General features: G+C 54.9%; 1 protein-coding gene and 1 long non-coding RNA gene across 2 annotated transcripts; one reads left to right on the top strand and one right to left on the bottom strand.

Annotated features, from left to right (window-relative positions):
* Positions 1–531: 531 nt before the first annotated feature.
* Positions 532–8,716, bottom strand: LOC148222759 (uncharacterized). The gene is made up of 4 exons (XR_015805300.1): positions 8,649–8,716; positions 7,485–7,570; positions 5,335–5,456; positions 532–1,802 (listed from the first exon to the last, which is right to left on the bottom strand). It is a non-coding gene; the product is annotated as an uncharacterized LOC148222759 (long non-coding RNA).
* IL23R (interleukin 23 receptor) lies at positions 3,091–19,026 on the top strand. The gene is made up of 15 exons (XM_088169608.1): positions 3,091–3,355; positions 4,846–5,139; positions 5,312–5,435; positions 6,410–6,579; positions 7,238–7,383; positions 8,431–8,590; positions 9,284–9,363; positions 9,585–9,798; positions 11,675–11,872; positions 12,282–12,356; positions 13,888–13,938; positions 14,476–14,572; positions 15,003–15,093; positions 15,635–16,474; positions 17,659–19,026. The coding sequence occupies exons 1-14, from the start codon at positions 3,292–3,294 to the stop codon at positions 16,220–16,222; spliced, it is 2,352 nt and encodes a 783-aa protein (XP_088025734.1). The 5' UTR covers positions 3,091–3,291; the 3' UTR covers positions 16,223–16,474; positions 17,659–19,026.
* The last annotated feature ends 1,560 nt before the right edge of the window (positions 19,027–20,586 follow it).

Raw genomic sequence — 20,586 nt, 5'->3', positions numbered from 1 at the left:
ATCCAGGAGCAGCCACAGCTGCTCCCCATGAAGGGAATTTCTCCCTAAACCCACCCCAACCCTGCCCTCAGCTGGAAGGAATATTTGAACAAACCACAGGGAACCCCAAAAACACCCTGGGAGGGGGGGGGGGAGTTGGAAATTCGGGGCAGTGCCTCAGAGGAGAAACTCAGCGACAGAAACTGAGATTCCTGAGCATGGGAAAGAGGAATGAGTGAGGAAGAGCTCGGTGAGAGCAGAGCCTGACCCTGCTCCCCTGCTGCTCCCAGAGCCCTGAGCTGCAGCTCTGGGGCCTCAGAAGGGACAAGGACACGGCAGTAAAGTGGCAGCGGGACATCTGGAGCCTGGAAATGCAGGAACCGGCAGCTCCCAGGGGCTCCGGCACCAGTCCTGGGAAATCTCCACGTCCCACCACACCCTGCCAGCTCCAGATGTGCTGCCCTGGCTCCAGCTGTGCCACCCGAGCCCAGGTGTGCTTGTCCTCGGTGCCAGCCCAGCGCCAGATGCGATCAGCTGGCTCCAGATGTGCGCGCTGCCCCCGTGCAGCCCCAGCTGCGTGCCCCGGGCATTGAACATTCCCAGCACATCCCAAAGTTGAAATTCCCACTAAAACTCCTTCCAGTCCTGCTCGGGGTGTGCGTAACCACACAAACCCAGACGTTCCTACAACATTATACAAATTATATTCATTATACACATTATATATATTATACACATTTTATACATTATAGAATCACAGCGCCCAGCGAGGCTTCACCCCGCCGTGCCGGCAGCCTCCTGCTCTCACTTCCACAAAAAAAAAAAAAAAAAAGAAAAGAAAAGAAAAGAAAAATTCCCCTGGATCAGTTAAAACCAGGAGCAGCCCGGGCTTGCAGAGGCTCTGCCTTTGCCCGGGGGGGTGAATTCTGTTCCCCGACATTTCCTCCCGAGAGGCAGAGGCGGGAGCAGTGCGGGGTTTCCTGTGGTTGCAGTGTCTAAATGAGGTTAACACTGTTTTTGAGGTTTAGCTCTTCAACCGACACGAAAAAGGAAGTCCCGGGCTGTGCAGAGCCGGCCTTTGGGAGCAGCAGAGGGAGCCGGGGGTGGGGAGAGCGCTGGAGCATCCCTGGAACTTCGGGACCTCCCAAAGGGTTGGGAATTCTCTACCTGGAACATCCTTGGATGAGCAGCACGAGCACAGAGAGAGGCTGACAGTGCTGGTGACAACACCCCCAATTCCTTTGGGACTTTCGGGGATCGCCAGGAAAATGTTTTTCCTCTGACAGCACCCAGGGCTCTGCGTTCTGTGCTCCCACCCAGCACGGAGAGCACCAAAACCCCGCTGGGGATGGGCTCAGCTCCAGCAGGCTGACCCCAAACCCTGCCAGGACCTCCAGACCCCCCGAGGGAAGGGCCTGAAGGGCCGCTGGGTTTTCCCTCGGGCTGACTCAGACTGCAAGGAGAGCTCGGCTGCTCGATGTAGGTCAGCCCCGCTCTGCCCCGGCTCACTCTGCTGATGCAGCTCCCGGTGCCACATGCCCTGAGCATTACCAAGGTAAGGATTCCCTGCTTTCCCCAGCTCCCAGCTCCCTGTATTTAACCCCTAAAATATCGCAGCTCCTGCTCCTCACCTGCTGAATGCACTCCTGGCACAGCCGCTGGTGAGGATTCCGTGTGATTTGGGTCGGAGCAGCTTCTCCCCTCCTTGGCTGAATTCTCATTTCTTTAGCCCTGATGCTCAAGGAGGTTTCAGCAGAGCTGAGATCAAAGCCCAGCACCTCCAAATGGCCTCGTTCCCTTGGCTTTGGGGTTTGCAAACGCCTCTAAATTGGAATAAAAACACAAATGTGATTCCCAGGGGAGGCACAGCCTGCGACCCCTCGGGGAGCTGGGCACATTTCGAATTTTCAGCTCTTCCCATAGGACCTCAATCGCATTTTTTTTTTTTTTTCATTTGCTCTGACTTGCAGAAGGTTCGTGGGCACTTGGGGAACCGACAGCTTCTCTTTGTAGGTCAGGTAATGGGGAGGCACTTGAAATTTGACTCACTCATGATGAATACTCGATCAGCCCTAAAAACCAAACCAGGTCACCTCACCCTGCACGAGAAATACTGAAGCACTCGTGCTGCTGGTTTGGTGGCCTGGTTTGGGTTGAAAAAAATCAGCATTTTGGAGTTTATACTGTGGATTCTGGCCTCCCTCCAGGGAAACTTGCCATTCCTGCCAGCAGGTAAAGGAAACACGGGGACATTCCTGCCAGCATGGGGAAAGGGAATGATGGAGGCTGGGGTTCAGCCCCAGGCAGGGGAATTGGGGTGTCAGGGCTGGCTCAGGGTCTGCTCTGTGCCCATCCCCACCCCCAGAGGGGTCCATGGGGGATGCTGGAGCCCCCCCAGCTTTAGGGGGGACTGGGGGTGCCTTGCTGGCTGCTCCCAGGAGGATGCTTTGCTTGGAAAAAAAAAATTTCCCCCCAGGAGCTGCAAAACTCTTCCAGCCCCACAGCCCAAACCCCACAGGGCTGCTGAGGCTGGGCTTGGATTGTGGGGAGAGGAAAAGGGAGCAGGGAGAAACGTAAACTCCCGTGGGTGACTCCTTGGGCACGGGTGGGAAAGCCTGGCCTGGGATTTTGGGGGGTCTCCAGGGGTTCACTGCTGGGAAGAGCCATTGCTCAGCCTGGGCAGGACCTGTGGGGAAGATATTAGGGAAAGAGGGAATTTCCATCCCATAAAAACAGGGATGGAGACTGCAGGACAAACCCTCAGGGCAGCAGCCCCACTCTGGTCACCTTTAAAGAGTTTTTTTCTTACATTTTAGCTGGAATTTCCTGGTTTCCAGTGGGAGCCTGTTGCCTCCAGCCCTGTCCCTGGGCCATGGGAGGAGTTTGGCTCCTTCATCCATCCCCAAGGATTTCCCCCCTTGAGCCCCCTCCTCTCCGGGCTGAGGGGGCTCCCCCAGCCTTTCCTCACTCCTCAGCTGCTCCTGACTCTCGGGCACCTTTGGTGGACTCACCCCAGAGTATCCAGGGACATTCCAGGGACGTTCCTGTCCCTGTGGGAGCCCTGGAGCCAACCCTGGGGCTGTGTCTGAGCAGAGGGGCAGCACCCCCTGACCCCCCAAACCCATTTTCTCCAAGGCAAGGCTGCTCAGATTTCCCTGCCACAAACCCGCATTGCCTTCCCCCCTCCTGCCCGTGCTGGAGCTGGTTCCCAGGAGAGTTTTTCCCATCATTTTAATCATTTTTTTCCCCTCATTATCATTTTTTTTATCCCTCAGACTATGCCACGTGTGGGCAGTGGCCTCACTCCAGGCCATGGCAGGCTCAGGCTCCAGCGAGGTTTTGGTGCTGCACGTCCTGCTCTGCTGGCTCTGCCCGGGTGAGTGACAGTGACAGGGCCACCCCAGGGACACCAGGGCCACCCCCGGCCCCTGCAGGGCATTTAGGGTGGCAACGGGGCAATTGCAGGGTTGGGGGTTTTGAGGGGAGCATTGCGGGGGTGGGGGAGGGGGGTCCCATGTTCTGCAGCTCCTTCTCCTTCCCTCTCCCCTTCTTGGAGTGGAGCCATTTCCGGACTCCCAGATCCATTCCCAGGCTCCCAGGACAATTTCCAGGCTCCCAGACCCATTTCCAAGTTCTCAGAGCCGTTCCCAGTCTCCCAGATCCATCTCCAAGCCCCCAGATCCATTCCCAGGCTCCCAGGACAATTTCCAGACTCTTAGAGCCATTTCCAGGCTCCCAGATCCATCCCCGAGCCCCCCAGATCCATTTCCAGACTCCCAAGACCATTCCCAGGCTCTTGGAGCCATTTCCAGGTTCCCAGATCCATCCCCGAGCCCCCCACATCCATCTCCAAGCTCCCAGGACCATCTCCAAGCCCCCCAGATCCATCCCCAAGCTCTCAGGGCCGTTCCCAGGCCCCCAGATCCATTCTCAGATTCCTAGATCCATCTCTCAGATCCATCTCCAAGCCCCCAGATCCATCCCCGAGCCCCCCAGATCCATTCCCAAGCGCCCCAGATCCATCCCCGAGCCCCCCAGATCCATTCCTGAGCTCCCAGGGCCATTCCCAGACCCGCAGGGCCATTCCCAGATCCATCCCCGAGCCCCCCAGATCCATTCCCGAGCCCCCCAGATCCATTCCCGAGCTCCCAGATCCATTCTCAGATTCCTAGATCCATCTCTCAGATCCATCTCCAAGCCCCCAGGACCATTCCCAGCCCCCCAGATCCATTCCCAGGCCCCTGCCCCCCCCGTGCAGCCCAGGCGGGCACAGCCCTGCCCTTTCCAGGAAGAGCCGATGGAGCCGATAGCGCCCGAGAGCCGGGGCTGCTGCAGAATTTCATCTGATAGCGAAGGGCAGCGCCCCCGCCGCCCTAATCTTGGGGATCAGAGCTCTCGAGAGCGCAGGTTATTTCCCTGCACTCATTTAAACTTCAGAGCAAAAGCTGAAATGGGTGGAAGGGGCGGAACTGGCTGCTGGTGATGTGCTGGGATGAGTCAGAGGGGCCGGGGGGTTCATCCCAGTCCCGGATTTGGGCTGGGAGGGAGCTCAGAGCTCACCCAGCACCGGGCAGGGTCACCTCCCACCGTGCCAGGCTGCTCCAAATCCAACCCAATATCCAAAACCTCCCACCGTGCCAGGCTGCTCCAAATCCAACCCAATATCCAAAATTTGGATATTGCCGGGGGGAGAGGATTCTCCCCAGCATCACTGGTGACCCCGCGAGGTTTATCCACGTCCCGTGGGGTTCCAGGTGACAGGGGCGGGGTGTAACCCCTTCGCTGCTGCATCCCAGGGAGCACAGCAGTCCCCCCCACCCCCCCGCTCCCATGGGACACCCCCGGAGCTCTCCCGTTTTGGCGCAGGAGCTGCAAGCATCGAGTGCAAGGGGCGCGTGTGGATCGAGCCCTCTGCCGTGGTTCCGATGGGTTCCGACATCTCCATCAGCTGCCAGTCCACGCTGGGCTGTCCTTCAGCCCAACTCCTCATCCTCCTCAACTACAGCCGAGCTGAGGGGACCCCGCAGCCCCTGCCCGGCAGCGCCGTGCGGCTCCGGCTGCGCGATTTTCGGATGCCCTTCGCCACCGTCACCTGCTTCTCCCTCTGTGCCCACCCCCAGCGGCACCGCCTGGTGTGCGGCACCGAGCTCCGGGCGGGCTGTGAGTACCCCCCGTGCCCCCCACCCGTGCCAGGCCCCGAGGAACTCGGGTTTGGCTCCTGCCAAAACATTTTGAGTGCCCCCCGTGCCAAGTCTCGAGCAGTGGGGTCTGGCTCCTGCCCAAATCTTGTGAGTGCCCCCCGTGCCCTCACCCGGCCTCGCCCCCCCCCCAGACCCTCCGGACCCCCCCGCTAACCTGAGCTGCGCCATCGCCGAGGGCTCGGAGCGCCTGCAGTGCGGCTGGGATGAAGGACGGGACACTCACCTGGCCACCCGGCACAGCCTCCACCTGCGCAGGTGAGCACGGGTGCACCGGGGCTGGGGGTGACAGAGACAGACTCAGTGACAGAGACAGCCCCGGGTGGCAGCCAGCCCTGGTGACCGCCCCGGTGACATCCCTAGGTGGCAGCCCCAGGTGACATCCTCGGGTGGCAGACAGCCCCTGGTGACAACCCTGGGTGGCATCCCCGGTGACATCCCTGGGTGACAGCCAGCTCCTGGTGACACCCTCTAGTGACAACCAGCCCCATGTGACAGCCAGCCCTGGGTGACATCCCCGGGTGGCAGCGGGGTTGCCGTGCCCCAGTTCCATTTCCTCCAGCTCACGTTTTTGTCACCTCCTGCCCGGGAACCGCCCGTCCCGCCGCAGGGGGGGTCTGCAGGGGGTGGCCCTGGCTGTCACCCGGCTCACACTCAGCGTGTCCTGCCACAGGGGAGCGGCAGCTTCAGCTGCCCGGGCTCTCTCCGGGAGACAGACAGGGTGAACCTAACGCTGCCCAAACCCCAAAAACTAAAGCCCAGCTTGAAGCTGAAGCAGAGGTGCTGGCAGCTGCACGGTGTGTCACAGTGCCACCCTGGGATGGTCCCTGCCACCAAAATCCCCATGGCACCGCCTGGCATGTCACACCCCATCCCGGGATGTTCCCTGCCACCAAAATCCCCACGGCACAGCCTGGCAGGCTTTCAGGCTTTCAGTCCTCCTCACTCGGTTTTAAGGACATTAAATCCCATCATATTTGTGGAGAGAAGGGCCAAAGCTCCTGCTGGAATTCGCTTGGGATCAAGCTGAACCGTGCAGGCAGAAAGGAAGGAAAGAATTCCCTTCCCACTGGGAAAACACAAATCCCCAGCAGCAGCGGCAGGGAAGGGAAGGAATTCTCAGTTTGCCTTAGGGGTGACGAGCTCTGGGTTTGGGGATGGCCACGCCCTGCTCAGGAGCTGGGAGGTCTGGGATGGGCACGGACTGGGACGGGGCTGCCTTCTGCCTCCAGGGTGGTGCCACAGGATGAGGAGGATGAGGAAGAAAAGACCTTCCCTGCAGACTCCCCTGTGCTGCTGAGAGAGCTGCGTAATGAGAGCCACTACTCGGTGTGGGTGCAGGCCAGCAACGCTCTGGGCACTGCCAGCTCGGCCCCTCAGCTCCTCAGCCTGCAGGAGCTCGGTATGTCCGTCTGTCTGTCCGTCCATCCATCCAGTTATCCCTCCATCCATCCATCCATTTATCCATGCTTTTATACATTCTTAATCCATCCCCCATCCATCTATCCATCCATCCATTTATCCATGCTTTTATACATTCTTCATCCATCCATCCATCCCCCATCCATTTATCCCTCCATCCCTCAATCTTCCCTCATCCATTTACCATCCACTTATCCATCCATCATCCTTCCCTCATCCATTATCCATTTATCCATCCATTTATCCATCCATCATTTATCCGTACATCATCCTTCCATCCCTCCATCTCTCAACCTTCCCTCATCCATTTATCCATTAATCCCTCCTCCATCATCCATCCCCCATCCATTTATCCATCCCTCATCTATTTATCTATCCTTTTATACATCCCTAATCCATCCCTCATCCATTTATCCATCCGTTTGTACATCCCTAATCCATCTCTCCATTTATCCATCCCTCCATTCCTGTGTCCATCCCTCCATTCCTGTGTCCATCCCTCCATTCCTTTATCCATCCCTCCTCCATCCCTCTGCCCACCCATGACCAGCACAGCGTGCTGGGGCTCTCCGTGTCCCCCCCCTGCTCTGCCCTGCAGTGTCACTTTAGGGCCAGCCCGTCTCTGTCTGTCCCCACAGTGGTCCCCGCTCTGCCCGTGGCCATCGGCGCCGAGACCTCGGATTCGTCCCCTCCCGTCACCACCACTCGCTGGAGGAGCCGGACCCGGCTGCAGAACGTGCAGTGCCAGGAGAGGCACAGAGCCACGGGCACCCCAAGGTGGCAGGTGAGACCCCCGGGACCCCCAAACCTCCCCCCACACACAAATCCCATTCCCACAGGGACCCCCGCGGGCAACGGGAACAGTTGGGGTCATTCAGAACTCACCCCTGGCGGATCCCGCTTTGGGGGCAGGGTTAGCTCAGCTTTTTAAGCAAAAAGACCAAATTCCAAACATTTCCGAACGTTCTGCTCTGCAAGGACAAGGCACAAAATCCTCTGGGATTCTCAGACAAAACCACACCGGGACAGCTCCTCCTGAGCCCTTTGGAGACATCCCTGAGTGCTGGCAGGGTCCCAGCTGCCACAAAATCCCGGTTGGTGACAGAATCCCAGAGTGGCAGCAGCCCGGGGGCTCCAGGTGTGCCTGCAGAGTGGCACTGGAGGGGACAATGAGGGTCCTGCCACCCCTGCCCCGTGCCAGGGGGTGGCGGTGGGTGTTGGGAAGGATTAATTAGGAAAACTTTATCAATACGAGTGCCTGGCAAAAGACTTTGAGAATATGGAAAATATAAGCGAAATAGAAATGAGAGCGATTTTCGACTGAGGGGCTGAAAGCAACTGAATGCCTGAAGGCCCCTTGGTTTAGATAATGTTAAATGCTGCAAACACCAAAAATCAAACAGACATCCTCCCTAGGCATGGCAGGAAGGGTCCCTGATAAAATTTAGAGATAAGAAAAGCAGTAAAACATGGAAATATAGTGATTCCTATAGGTCGCATGTAAATGTTAGAGAATTTGTATCTTGTATTAGATTGGTTAGTGGAAATGAGAATATTCAACATAGAAGATTTGTTGTGTTGTAAAGGGGAAAATCGCTCTCCTCTCTCTTACTCTCTTCGTCTTCTCTCTTTTTTTACTCTCATTTTATCCCTCTCTCCGTCCTGCTCTGAGCTGCAGTTCCCAGCAGGGCCTGATATAAACCCAAACCCTACAAAATAAACTGCAAACTTCACCACCAGAGCACAGAGAGCGCCCGAGTTTGTCCCTGCCGTCCCCACACGTGGGGACCCTCCGTGTCCCCCTTCCCCCAGCGCCCCGCTGTCCTTGCAGGTGGAGCCGTGTGACAAAGTGGCACAGGAGGGTCCCCGCTGGCAGCACGAGCTGCAGAGCGACACCGAGTTCGTGTTCCAGGTCCGGTGCCGGCTCAGAACCGCCCGCAGCCCCTGGAGCGCCTGGAGCCCCCCCTTCCTCTACAGCACCCCCGAGGCAGGTGGGCTCAGCCCCGGGGTCCCCAAGCCCTGTGGATGTGGCATTTGGGGACACGGGACCTTGGCAGAGCTCAGGATGGTCGGGCTCGATGTTCTCAGAGGGTTTTTCCAGCCGAGCGGATTCCGTGATTTCCGGCTGCCCTGGGTGGAAAAAAAAAAAAAACCACAAAATCACATCAGCCGAGGTGTGGCGACAAATCCCTGTCACCCTGAGCCAGCTCCCCCCCATCCGTGCCACCCTCGGGAGGAGCCTGGCACGGCTCAGCCATCCCGGGCAGCGCTGCCCTCCCGTCCCGGTGGCACCGGAGAACCGGGGCTGCTCCCCCCCGAAAAAAAAGCAGCGCCCGCCGCTTCTTTCCATCCGCGCCCTTTCCTCTCCCAGCCGCAGAGTCCCCGCTCGGGAGGGGCTCCCCGGAGGGCTGGGGGTTCCCTCGGGTGTCCCACGATGTCCTCCGGTATCTCAGGGTATCCCCAGGGTGCATCTCCGGTGTCCCCGGTGTCTTCCCCGGTGTCTCAGGGTATCCCCAGGGTGCACCCCCGGTGTCCCCGCTGTGCCCTCCCGTGTCCCCCCCGGTGCCTTCGGGTGTCTCGCGGTGTCCCTGGGGCGCCCCCCGGTGTCTCACGGTGTCCTCGGGGTGCCCTCCGTGTCTCACCGTGTCCCCCCCGGTGTCTCACCGTGTCCCCTCCTGTCGCAGCCCCCTCCTCTCCCGCTGTGTGGCGGCGCCTGGGTCCGGTCCTGCCCAACGGCAGCCACGAGGTGACGGTCTTGATCAAGGTAAGGAGGATTTTGGGGCTCAGCTCTGTGGAGTTTTTGGGGCTCTGCTCCTCCCCGAGCAGCCCTTTGGCCACAGGGATGGGAGGAAAATCCCAGCCCCAGTTTGGAACCAAATCTCTCCATCCTTTTAAAACGTTGTCACCCAGCCCTGGGCACAGCTGTCCTGCCCGGGTGTGGCGGTGTCAAACCCCACAAATCCCTGCCCATCTCACCCCTCGCAGCCTCTGCCAGCCCGGGATGCCCGCGGGAGGATCCTGGGCTATTCCGTGGCCACCGAGAGCCCCGGGGGAGCGGAGCCGCTGTGCCTCACCCTCGGTACCGAGTGCACGGTCCTGGTGCCTCCCGGAGCCCGCAGCCTCCTCGTCACCGCCCGCAATTCCAAAGGTGCTTCCAGCCCTGCCAGAATCCCCCTAAACCGAGCTGCAGCTCAGCAAGGTAGGATGGCAGGGACGGGATTGTACCCGGATTGCCGGGAAATGTTGGATTGTGAGAGGGAAAGGCTCTGGCAGAGCTCTGCCCGCTCCACACAGGGAGCACAAAATCCTCCAGACAAGTCCCCTGGAGATGCTCCATATGGAATCATGGAATTCTGGAGTGGTTTGGGTTGACAGAGACTTTAAACTCATCTCATTTCATTGTTCCGTGGGCATGGACACCTCCCACTATCCCAGATTACTGCAAACCTCATCCAGCCTGGCCTTGGACACTGCCAGGGATGGAGCAGCCACAGATCCTCCGGGAATCCCATCCCGGAATCCCATCCCGGAATCCCATCCCGGAATCCCATCCCGGAATCCCATCCCGGAATCCCATCCCGGAATCCCATCCCGGAATCCCATCCCGGAACAATTCCTGCCCCAAATCCCATCCATCCCTGCCCTCTGGGAATCCATTCCCTGTGTCCTGTCCCTCCCTACCGTGTTCCCAGTCCCTCTCCAGCTCTCCTGGAGCCCCTTCAGGCTCTGGAATCTCAGCCCTTCACCTCCTAAGGCTGCAGCAACAAATTTAAAAGTGAGTTTGCCTTGCCTGTGCTGGCAAAGCAAAGGGTGCAAGGCTGCTCCTCTGCTCTGCCAACCCCCACTGTGAGCTGGGCCCTTGAAAACTGGAAAAGAAGGGGAAAAAAAAAATCCTTTCTAAATCCTTTTAGGACCACCTTACTCTCCCTGTGCCCCGGGCTGTGGTTTTCCCCACAACCACGCTTTCCTAGCTCTGAAAAATGTCTCAGAATGAGCAATGGGAGGGGAAAGTCCCTTTCAAGCTGAGGACAAATACATGACTAAAAAGAAACTGCAGAGAAATAAAGTGGAAAAAGCTCTCAAAGCCCTGATATTTATCAGAATTATGCACATTTCTGGTAAGAAGTGACAGGTGAAGCATTTCAGGGACGTGACCGAGGTGATGATGTGGATTTTGGGATTGGCAAGCACAGAGCTCTGCAGCTGCCCAGGAGGGCCAAGGGCACGTGGGGGGTGCCAGCCCTGGGGCTGTGCCTGTCCCTGGGGTCACCACTCCACGAGGGACAGGGAGGGGCTGGAGAATCCCCGAGGGAAATGGGAAGGGGCTGGAGAATTCCCTGAGGGAAATGGGAAGGGGCTGGAGAATCCCCGAGGGAAATGGGAAGGGGCTGGAGAATCCCCGAGGGAAATGGGAAGGGGCTGGAGAATCCCCGAGGGAAATGGGAAGGGGCTGGAGAATCCCCGAGGGAAATGGGAAGGGGCTGGAGAATCCCCTGAGGGAAATGGGAAGGGGATGGAGAATCCCCTGAGGGAGCTGGGGGGGCTCAGCCTGGAGAAAAGGAGGCTCAGGGGGAATTCCTGGCTCTGCACAACTCCCTGACAGGAGGGGACAGCCGGGGGGATTTGGGATCTGGGAACAGGGACAGGAGGAGGGGGAACGTCCCCAGGCTGGACCAGGGGAGGTTCAGGGTGGATATCATGAAAATTCCCTAATGGAAAACTTCTCCAGCCCTGGCTCAGCAGCCCAGGGCAGGGATGGAGTTCCCATCCCTGGAGGGATTTAAAATCCCTGTGGATGTGGCACTTGGGGACATGGGGCAGTGATGCCCTTGATCTTGAAAATCATTTCCAACCTAAATAATTCTATGAAATACAGATCAATATATAAAGGTAGATTTTTATATATATATAGCATGTTTATCTATAACCCCACCATATTCTATAATTTCCTGTTCACCCTTCAGTTTCCAAACACTTCCAGGAAATCCACATTTGTCCTGGCCTTGGCTGCCCTTTGCCAGTCTCCAAGGATGAGTTTGGGGTGACAGCCCCTCGCCTTCCCTCTCTCTCCACAGAATTCCCAGCACCAGAGGCCGTGGAGGTGAAGCCTGGGAACCAGAGCAAGGTCCTGGTTCAGTGGAAGCCCCCCCAGCCCAGCCAGAGCCCCCTACTCTGGTTCATACTGGAATGGGTTTCCAGTTCCCAGCACGGCCAGGGGGAACAGTTCTTCTGGGAAAAAATCGCACAGCAGGAAACGCACACCTACATCCAAGGTGAGACATTGCCAGGAATCCCTTTTCTGCTTGGCACGGCTCATCAGGACGTAATAAACCCAAATTGTCACGCCCCGAATCCCAAATTCGTGTGAATTTGAGCCCTGCCCCTCGTTTTTGGGGAGTGGGGCTGCGAAGAATCCTTAGGGAAGAAGGAGGAGGGAAGCAATTGGTGATTGGAAGGCGGTCGGTGGGATTTAATCCCTGGGTGAAGATCACAGGGAAAGGAGGGATGGGGAGGGAAAGAAAAATGAAATAAAAACGAGCTGGCGGGCCAGGAACAACACCAGACCCACAAAGGTCAACCCATCTGCTTTCACCACTCAGTAAAAAGCTCCTGACCGAGGCTGGAGCATTCGGAGCAGATCAAAATCCACATTTTGAAGGCAATTCTCGTTTTTCCCGGCAGGAGCAGGAGCTGCCCCCCGTGTGTCGCTGTACTCGGTGTATCCCGAGGGCATCAGCCAGCCCAGCTCCAGCCCAGGTGAGCCTGCCCGGGGGAAAAGCTGCTGCTCCACCCCACAGCTTTAGGGGATTCCTCAGGTTTAGGGACAGGATAAACCCTCCTCGCCGAGCTGGATTGGAAAATAGAGGGTTTAATTTAAAAAAAGCCCCCTTGCACACACCTAAAACATGTCAAACACACCAAGCACCGAGTTTTCCTTCACCAGATGCACCAGCAGAGTTTTGTCCCTTTCTGTGCTAGAAAAGCGAGGTTGAAAACGCAGAATTCGCAAGAAATTGTGAGAGATAAACCAAAATACAGCAAAGAGCTTCTGCAGAGAGCGGCTGGGCAGACACAGCCTGCCCTTCCTCACCCGGAGTGGGATCCACAGCACGGCCTGGAAGGGGAATCTCCAGCTGGATCAGGGCTGGAAATGGGGCATGAGGCAGCTTGTAGAGGAATCTCATCATCCTCATCCTCATCCCTGGGGGTGGCTTTGAGAGCTGAGCCAAGCCCTGACATCAGAGCAGGGTCTGACTCCCTGAGCTCAGCCCAAACTGGGGCTGAGAGCCAGGGCTGGGCTTAAATAGAGACCCCTGGGCTGGGGTGGGAGGGAGGGGCCAGGTGAGGCTGGGCAGGAGTGGGGGGGAGGGGCCAGGTGAGGCTGGGCAGAGCCATCAAGGGCTGTCAAGATCCAGAGATACCTGCAGGAGACACCTGAGGTGACACCTGAGCGTGTCCCCAGCTCTGCCATCTGAGCTGGGTCCCTGCAGCTTCCCAGGGACCCCTCCTGTGCCAGAGCAGCCCCGTGGCTCCGCTTGGCACCGCTCTGAGCTGGGCAAGGGCAGCTTTTCCCAGGAAATGGAAGGTGACATTCCAAGGTGACATTCCAGGCTGGCTCTCCCTCTGTTTGCCCTGGCTCTTGGGTGTTGTCCCCAAGGCACCAAATGTTTGTCAAGGACAGGAGATCCCGAGGGAATTGCTGGGCTTGGATCAAAGCTGATAATTCCAGCACAAAGAGGCTCCTTGATGTTCAGCTGCAGATCTCCCCTCCCTGCACACAAAAAATCATTCACAAAATTTATTCCCATGGGGAATCTGGGGAAATCCCAGAATCCCGGAATGGTTTGGGTCGGGAGGGACTCAAATCCCACCCTAATGCCACCCCCCTGCCGTGGCAGGGACACCTCCCGCTGTCCCAGGGTGTCCCAATGTCCCTCCTGGCCTTGGGCTTCTCTGGAAAACCTGTCCAAGAACCTGGGAGCGCTCATGGGAGATGCTGGAGCTCCCCCGGGGGACCAAATCCTCGTTCTGGGTGCTGAGGGGAAGGATGGGCACGGCAGATTTTTTTATAGGTGGGGACAGGTATTGATCGAGATCTCATTTAATTGGATCCCCGGAAAAGGGGGACATTGTGGAGCTGGAATTATTCATTACTTCAGGGAGCTTCATTTCCCCTCGTTATCCCCCCATCATTTCTTTCTCTAAAAAAGATAAAATCAGGGCGGGTTTTGTGTCACTCACTGCTCTAAATGAATCACAGACATTTCCCCCCTCCTCTCTGTTCCAGCCCCTCCGGAGGAGCCACATCTGGGCAGCACCTACAGCCAGATGTCCCAGGGTAAGAGGGCAGCTCGGCCTTGCTAAGCCAGGCTTAGTCCTGGCCACCAGTGCGAGGTTTAAGCCCCAGCAGAGCCTGGCAGTGGGAATTGAGAGCTCCAGGACAATTTTTTGGGGAGGTCAAAGCCGACAAAAAGAACATTTTCACTCCGTGGGGGACACAAGCCACGTGCAGGTGGTGCTCTCGTGGATGAGCAGCACCCACGGAATGCAAACTCTGAGTTTTGCTTTCTAACCAAGTTAAAATACAATGTCCAAAAGGTGGAAAATATAAAATTAACCTCTACAAGAGGCTGGTTCCATCTGGCAGTTTGGAGCAGGGAATTGTGGCAGCGTTTCCAAGGCTTTGCTCTGACTTTGGGGATCTCTGCTTTTGCACATCCCCCGCTAAAGGTCAGGATTTGTCACAGCACTTAAAGCAAAAGCAAAACCAGCACGGGCTGAGGAATTCACGTCAGCATTTCTGGCAGCTGGGGCAGGAAAGGGGGAGTGACTGAATCACCCAGGCATGACCTGCCCCCTCTCCATCCTCCTGCAGATGATGACATTCGAGTTTTCTTGGGACTGAGCCTCAGCGTGGTGGGATTATCAATTCTTTTTGCAATTGCGATGTTCAAAAAATCAGTCAGGAAAAGGTATTTCTTTCTCCTCCATATCTGTCTTTCCTTGTTTCTGATTCATATTTTTTTTTCTTTAAATATATATATATATATATATATATATATATATATATATATATATATATATAAGAAATATAAGAAATATAAAATTCCTTCTGGGATGTTTTAAAACCAACGTCAGAGTCCTTTTCACCTCAGCCTGGGGGCAATGTCACACATTTATCAGTTTGTTGTGTAAAAGGTGCTCTACACTAAGGCAGAGACCAACCAAAAAAAAAGTCAAATTAACATGAAATTGGTGAAATTAAAGAACGTGGAACCCAAAGTTTCCTTCCCACCCAGCCCCTTCCATCCTGCGTGAGGAATATCTGAGCAATAATTTGGATTAACATTTGGGGTTTGGTGGGGTTGTTTTTTGTTTGTTTTTTTTTCCCTTTTGGTGAAGGGTGAAGGCCACCCTCGTGTCCCTCTTGCCAAAGTGGCTCTTGGAAGATTTTCCCCACATGGAGAACAGCTCCGTGGTGAAGTCACTCCAGGTGAGGGCAGAGTTTTCTCCTGGCTTTGCTTCCCCTCCGATTAAAGTTTGGAATTCACAGAATCACGGAATTATTCAGGTTGGAAAATCCCTCTGAGGTTGAGTCCAGTCATCTCCCAGCACGGCCACCACTGCTCCATGTCCCCAACATCCACAGGGATTTAAAATCATTTCCACAGGGAAATTTTCCCCAAAATCCAACCTAAACCTCCCCTGGCACAGTTTGGGACCGTTCCCTTTGGGAATATTCCCTCACCTGGGACAAGGAGCTCACTGCAGAGCTGTGGGAAACAGGGATGGGAAGAGATTTAAATTCTGAGGCGCTGGGAACTGCTCAGGAATCATTTCCCAGGCGTTTTCAAGGTGTGTGGGAGCCTGGATTAGCTGAGATCTTTAACCCTAAATTCCACATATTCTGTATTCCATGGTCACAGCTGCCCGGGGCTGGCAGGGACATTAAAGCTCATCCCATTCCCTCCCCTGGGCCAGCCCTAATGGCAGCTGTGCTATTATCAACATTTGCCATCATTTTCCCTCCTCAGGGCAAGGAAGATTTCCCCAATTTCCAGGAGCCGTTCCTGGCCCCCGGCGATCCCGCAGTGACGGAAATCGAGGAGGTGCCGGCACAGGAACGACACCAAAACCCGGACACCGAGGCCAGGGCAGAGGTGACCGAGCACGGGGAGGTCACCAGGACCTTGGTGGCCCCCGGCAACCTGGCCCTGGAGCAGCTCAGTGCCTACAAACCCCAACTGTCCCACGGCAACGCTCTGGGATACATCACTGCTGGAATCCCGCAGCAACCCGCAGAAATCCCAAAAGCAGAGGTGGGAATTTTCTCTGGGGACTACACCAGCCCCGTCCCCCAGCTGTGGGAGCAGCAGGGAGCAGGAACGGCCCAGATGTGTCTGCTGGAGAAGATCCACCTGGTTCTGAACAGCAGCCAAGCATTCCCAGTGCAGGCAGCACCTGGATCCTGCCCGGGGAACCCCTGGGAACCCAGCGATGTCCCCAAGCAGATTCTGGTCCCCGAGGAGCTGCTGTCCTGCCTGAGAGCCACCAACAGGGAGGCCGTGGATACAAATGCAGGGTGGGAGGGTTGTTCTGACAGGAGCTGGAATTGGGGATGAAACTTTGGGATTGCCAATGGAAAGAAGCAGAGAGAAATCCCGCAGGTGGAATTTTGCCCTCTTCAAACTCCACTGCGGGTTCTTGTGGCTGCCTGGGAAGTTTGGGCCAGGAAATCCCAAATTTTAACCTTCCCTCACGCTGGCAGAAGGAAAAAAAAACCTGTAAAGCTTGGATACCTGGAATGCCAGGGAGGAGATTCCTGCAGGGTGCAAAATCTCCAATTACTGCTCAGCATCGTCCTCTTGTTAAAGGTTTGGGGCACTTCATTCCCAAAAGTATGGAGCATTTAAATCTCAAAAGTTTGGAGGATTTCATTCATGAAAGATTTGAGTATTTAATTCTCAAATGTTTGGAGCATTTCATTCTCAGATGTTTGGAGTAATTAATTCCCAGATGTTTGGAGCATTTCATTCATGAAAGTTTGGAGCATTTCATTCTCACATGTCTGGAGCACTTCATTCCCAAAAGTTTGGAGTATTTAATTCCCAAAAGTTTGGAGCATTTCATTCTCAAAAGTTTGGAGCATTTCATTCTCAAATGTTTGGAGCATTTCATTCCCAGATGTTTGGAGTATTTAATTCCCAAAAGTTTGGAGCATTTCATTCTCAAATGTTTGGAGCATTTCATTCCCAAAAGTTTGGAGCATTTCATTCCCAGATGTTTGGAGTATTTAATTCCCAAAAGTTTGGAGCATTTCATTCTCAAATGTTTGGAGCATTTCATTCCCAAAAGTTTGGAGCATTTCATTCATGAAAGTTTGGAGCATTTCATTCCCAGATGTTTGGAGCATTTCATTCCCAAATGTTTGGAGCATTTCATTCCCAGATGTTTGGAGCATTTCATTCTCAAAACTTTGGACCATTTCATTACCAGAAGTTTGGAGTAATTAATTCCCACATGTTTGGAGCATTTCATTCCCAAAAGTTTGGAGCATTTCATTCCTGGAGCTAATTGCAGTTAAAATGGATTAAAAAAAAAATCCCTCAGACATCCTGGCAGAGATATGGAAAATATTTTGGGATTGCTCCTGATGAACAGATGCTGCACCAAGGAGGATTTTATGTGTCCCACGGGTACCAGGAACGTGGAATCTTTTCTGCATTTCATTTTCCTCCCATTCCCAATAAAATTCAATTCCCAATTCCACTCAGGTGTAGGAGCAAACCTGCACTGCCTGCCAGGCTGATTTAAAATCCCTCTGAATTGGTCACTGGCCAAATCCTCCCCTTTGGGTGAGGGATTTATCATCTCAGCCTCGCTGAGGGAAGGGCAGTGTGGCACAGAAAAATGGGATTTATCAGGAACAGGAGCAGGAATTTGGATTTCTGGACATCCAGAAGGTGAAGCACTGCACTCTCCTTCCTTCACCAGCTCTAAAATAATTTCCAGGTGTTCTGAGATTTACAAAATAATCCCAAATCTTTTTTTTTTCCAGCTTTTCCTGGGCACTGTGAGCATTTCTCCATCAGCTGTTGCACAAACGGATTCATTTTGCTGTTTATCCTCAATAGTTCCAGAGTACTGAGTGTGTGCTGTGCTCGTTCCTTCCATCCCCCAGGGATTTGTCCCTGTTTCCAGAGGAGCTGTGGCCTGGCAAGGAGGGGAGGATTCCTCTTCAGAAGCAGCAAAGCAGCAGAGAAATGTGAGTGTGAGGCTAAAATTAGTGAGTGCAGCCTGTGCAGGAAGGAAATCGTACAAGAACACAACTTCCAGCAGCCCAGGCGTGAGGCAGGGAACGTTTTTTTTTGTTGTTTTTTTGTTTTTTTTTTTTTTTTAATTTCCAAATCCACATCCTGAGACTCGTGCTGCCTCTGCCACCTGAGCTGCCAAAGCTGGAGGGGGAAATGCTCCTCTTGCCAGGAAAAAAGGGGTTGGTGCTGGATATCAGGGGGGAATTTCCAGCCCCACGAGGGATCCCTGCAATGAGCAGTGGCCAGAGGAGCTCAGCTCCTTTTTTTTTCCAGCAGTGGGGCAGGGATGGAGCATTCCCAGCTCCCAGCAGGGACATCAGAGAGCATCGATTCCAACCCTCCACGGATCCCTGGGAGATAAAGGAATTATTTCACAGGTGCCCAGAGCAGCTCTGGCTGCCCCTGGGTGATCCCTGGAAATGTCCAAGGCCAGGCTGGGACAGTGGAAGGTGTCCCTGCCATGGCAGGGGTGGGATTGGATGGGATTTAAGGTCCCTCTCACCCCAAACCAGCCTGGAATTCTGGGATCCCAAATCCAACCCAGCCTTGAGCACTTCCAGGGATGGGGAATCCCATGAATCCTGACACAAAATCACTCCTGACTGATTTATTTTAACATCTCAGGGCTCCCTCCTTCCCTCAAATATCACAAACTTCCTAATTTTTGATACCAGGATTTTCTATCCCATTTTAAGCTTGGTTTTACCGTTGGCAGATGGATCCAGCATCAGACATTCCCACTTGATTATTTATCAGCTCAGGAATTAATTCCATGATTTCCACGCCCCACAGAGATGCACCACGGTGCTGCCTCATCACTACAAAAATTCTAACAAAACCTCATTAAAAAAAAAAAAAAAGGTCATTTTATATAAAGGGAAGGAGGCAACAAATGGAAAGAAACAAGAAATTGGGTGCAGACAGTTCAGAGCTCCAGGGGGGTTGGAGAACAGAGAGTCACCCACTCCTGATCTGAGCTCCATCCCATCAGGGGGGCTCAAGGAGTTCCCACCACCACCAGAGATCGGCCAGAGGTTCCCCTGTGGGGTTTATTTACCTCTTCAAAAAGTCAGCTTGGAAATTAAACCAAAACGAGAAGAAAAAAAAAAAAAGGCATTAAATACAATTAACACGTAATAAATGATGTCTTAAATGTGCATCTGAGCTGCAATTTTAAAGCCTTTATGCCCATTACCATGCAGGAGGATGTGGAATTCATTCTGGTTTGAGGTTTGCAGCGCAGAGAGCTGGGTTTAGGCTCAGCTTAGTCACCAACTGATGGCGTGACCTTATCTGCAGAGTCTGGGCTGCTACAGCTGCTAAAGCCTCAAGATCGAAGGTCAAAAAGCACCTGGAAAGCTTTGGGAGGAGCAGCAGGAGATCACACAAACACCCTCGAGTGATCTGGAGCTGCTGGCTTTGACTCTGTGCTTGCAGCCCAGCCCAGCCCAGCCCAGCCCGGGAGCCCCGCAGGGCTTCGGCTCTCGGCAAATTTTGGGAGAATTTGGGTGCCAGAGAAAAGCTCTACAGAGGCTAAAATCGGATTTGGGGCTGGGAGGTTTCACACCCCGAGGCCTTCGGGGATTTCTGAGTGCACAGAGCAGAGATCAAAGCCCAGATTGTGACCAAGGCTCGAGCAAAGCTGCAAAGAAGAGCCCGGCTCAGCAAAGCCCGTCTGAAAACGTGGCAGGGCAGAAGCAAGAGCAGCTGGGATGGGCTCACGGCAAAAGTGGGGAAAATGATGGGATTTGGGAGAGCCTCTCCCATCCCGTGGGGTTTGGGGAGGATGATGATGATGATGATGATGATGATGATGATGATGATGGAGTCCTGCACGGGGCTGAGCTGGCGTTTCAGAGCAGAGGATGTGAGAGGTGAGGATGTGGTTTGGCTCTCACCCCCGGTGCCTGTGTCAGTGGCAGCTCCCAAATGTCAGCTCGTGGGCAAATCCCATGAGAACGGCGCCAGAAAAGCCGTGGGAGCGGGGCTGGGATGAGGGAGCAGAGCTGGGGCACGGAGAATAAAAAATGAATTTACGGAGGTGATCGAACAGGGGAGATTCTGTGACCGCTGCTCACCAAACCAACAGAGCCTTTCCTCAACACAGACGAGATCACTTTGCCACAAGAATGCAGAAAAACCCGCAGCCCGAACCTCCAAAGGACAGAGATGTCGATGAGTTTTGTGCATCACCCGATTTCCTAGAGCAGCAGCGCTGGACCCAAACTCTCCCCGTGGCTCCTGCCTTGGCGTGCTCGGGAGGAAAACGGGATTTTCCAGGTTAAATCACTCATTCCGTGCTGCTGGGGACAATCCTGGCCACAGCAGAGCCACCGGCTGGAAATCACCGAGCCACTGCAGAGGGGAGACCCCGAATCTGCCACCCCGCAGGGAGGGACGGCTCCTGCTGCTGCTGGGGGTCAGCTCTGCCGGGCCACAATTCCACAATTCCACAATTCCACCGTGCAGGGTCCAGGGAAGCTGAGATGGACACCGAAAGGAAATTATGGAGCTGCTGGAATAAATCCAGAGGAATCCACGGAGCTGCTGCAGGGCTGGAGCCCCTCTGGAGCCAGGCTGGGAGAGCTGGGGGTGCTCACCTGGAGAGGAGAAGGATCCAGGGAGAGCTCAGAGCCCCTGGCAGGGCCTGAAGGGGCTCCAGGAGAGCTGGG

This window comes from Sturnus vulgaris, chromosome 9 (genome assembly GCF_052056855.1).
Source record: "Sturnus vulgaris isolate bStuVul1 chromosome 9, bStuVul1.hap1, whole genome shotgun sequence".
Classification (NCBI taxonomy): Eukaryota; Metazoa; Chordata; class Aves; order Passeriformes; family Sturnidae; genus Sturnus; species Sturnus vulgaris.
This window is presented reverse-complemented; position numbering and strand designations above follow the sequence as displayed.

Excerpts from the sequence above, each read along its gene's own strand:
- IL23R (XM_088169608.1), top strand. The coding sequence starts at position 3,292 with ATGGCAGGCTCAGGCTCCAGCGAGGTTTTGGTGCTGCACGTCCTGCTC. Across the intron at positions 3,356-4,845 it reads GCTCTGCTGGCTCTGCCCGG|GAGCTGCAAGCATCGAGTGC; the intron begins GTGAGTGACAGT and ends GTTTTGGCGCAG. Across the intron at positions 5,436-6,409 it reads CACAGCCTCCACCTGCGCAG|GGTGGTGCCACAGGATGAGG; the intron begins GTGAGCACGGGT and ends TTCTGCCTCCAG.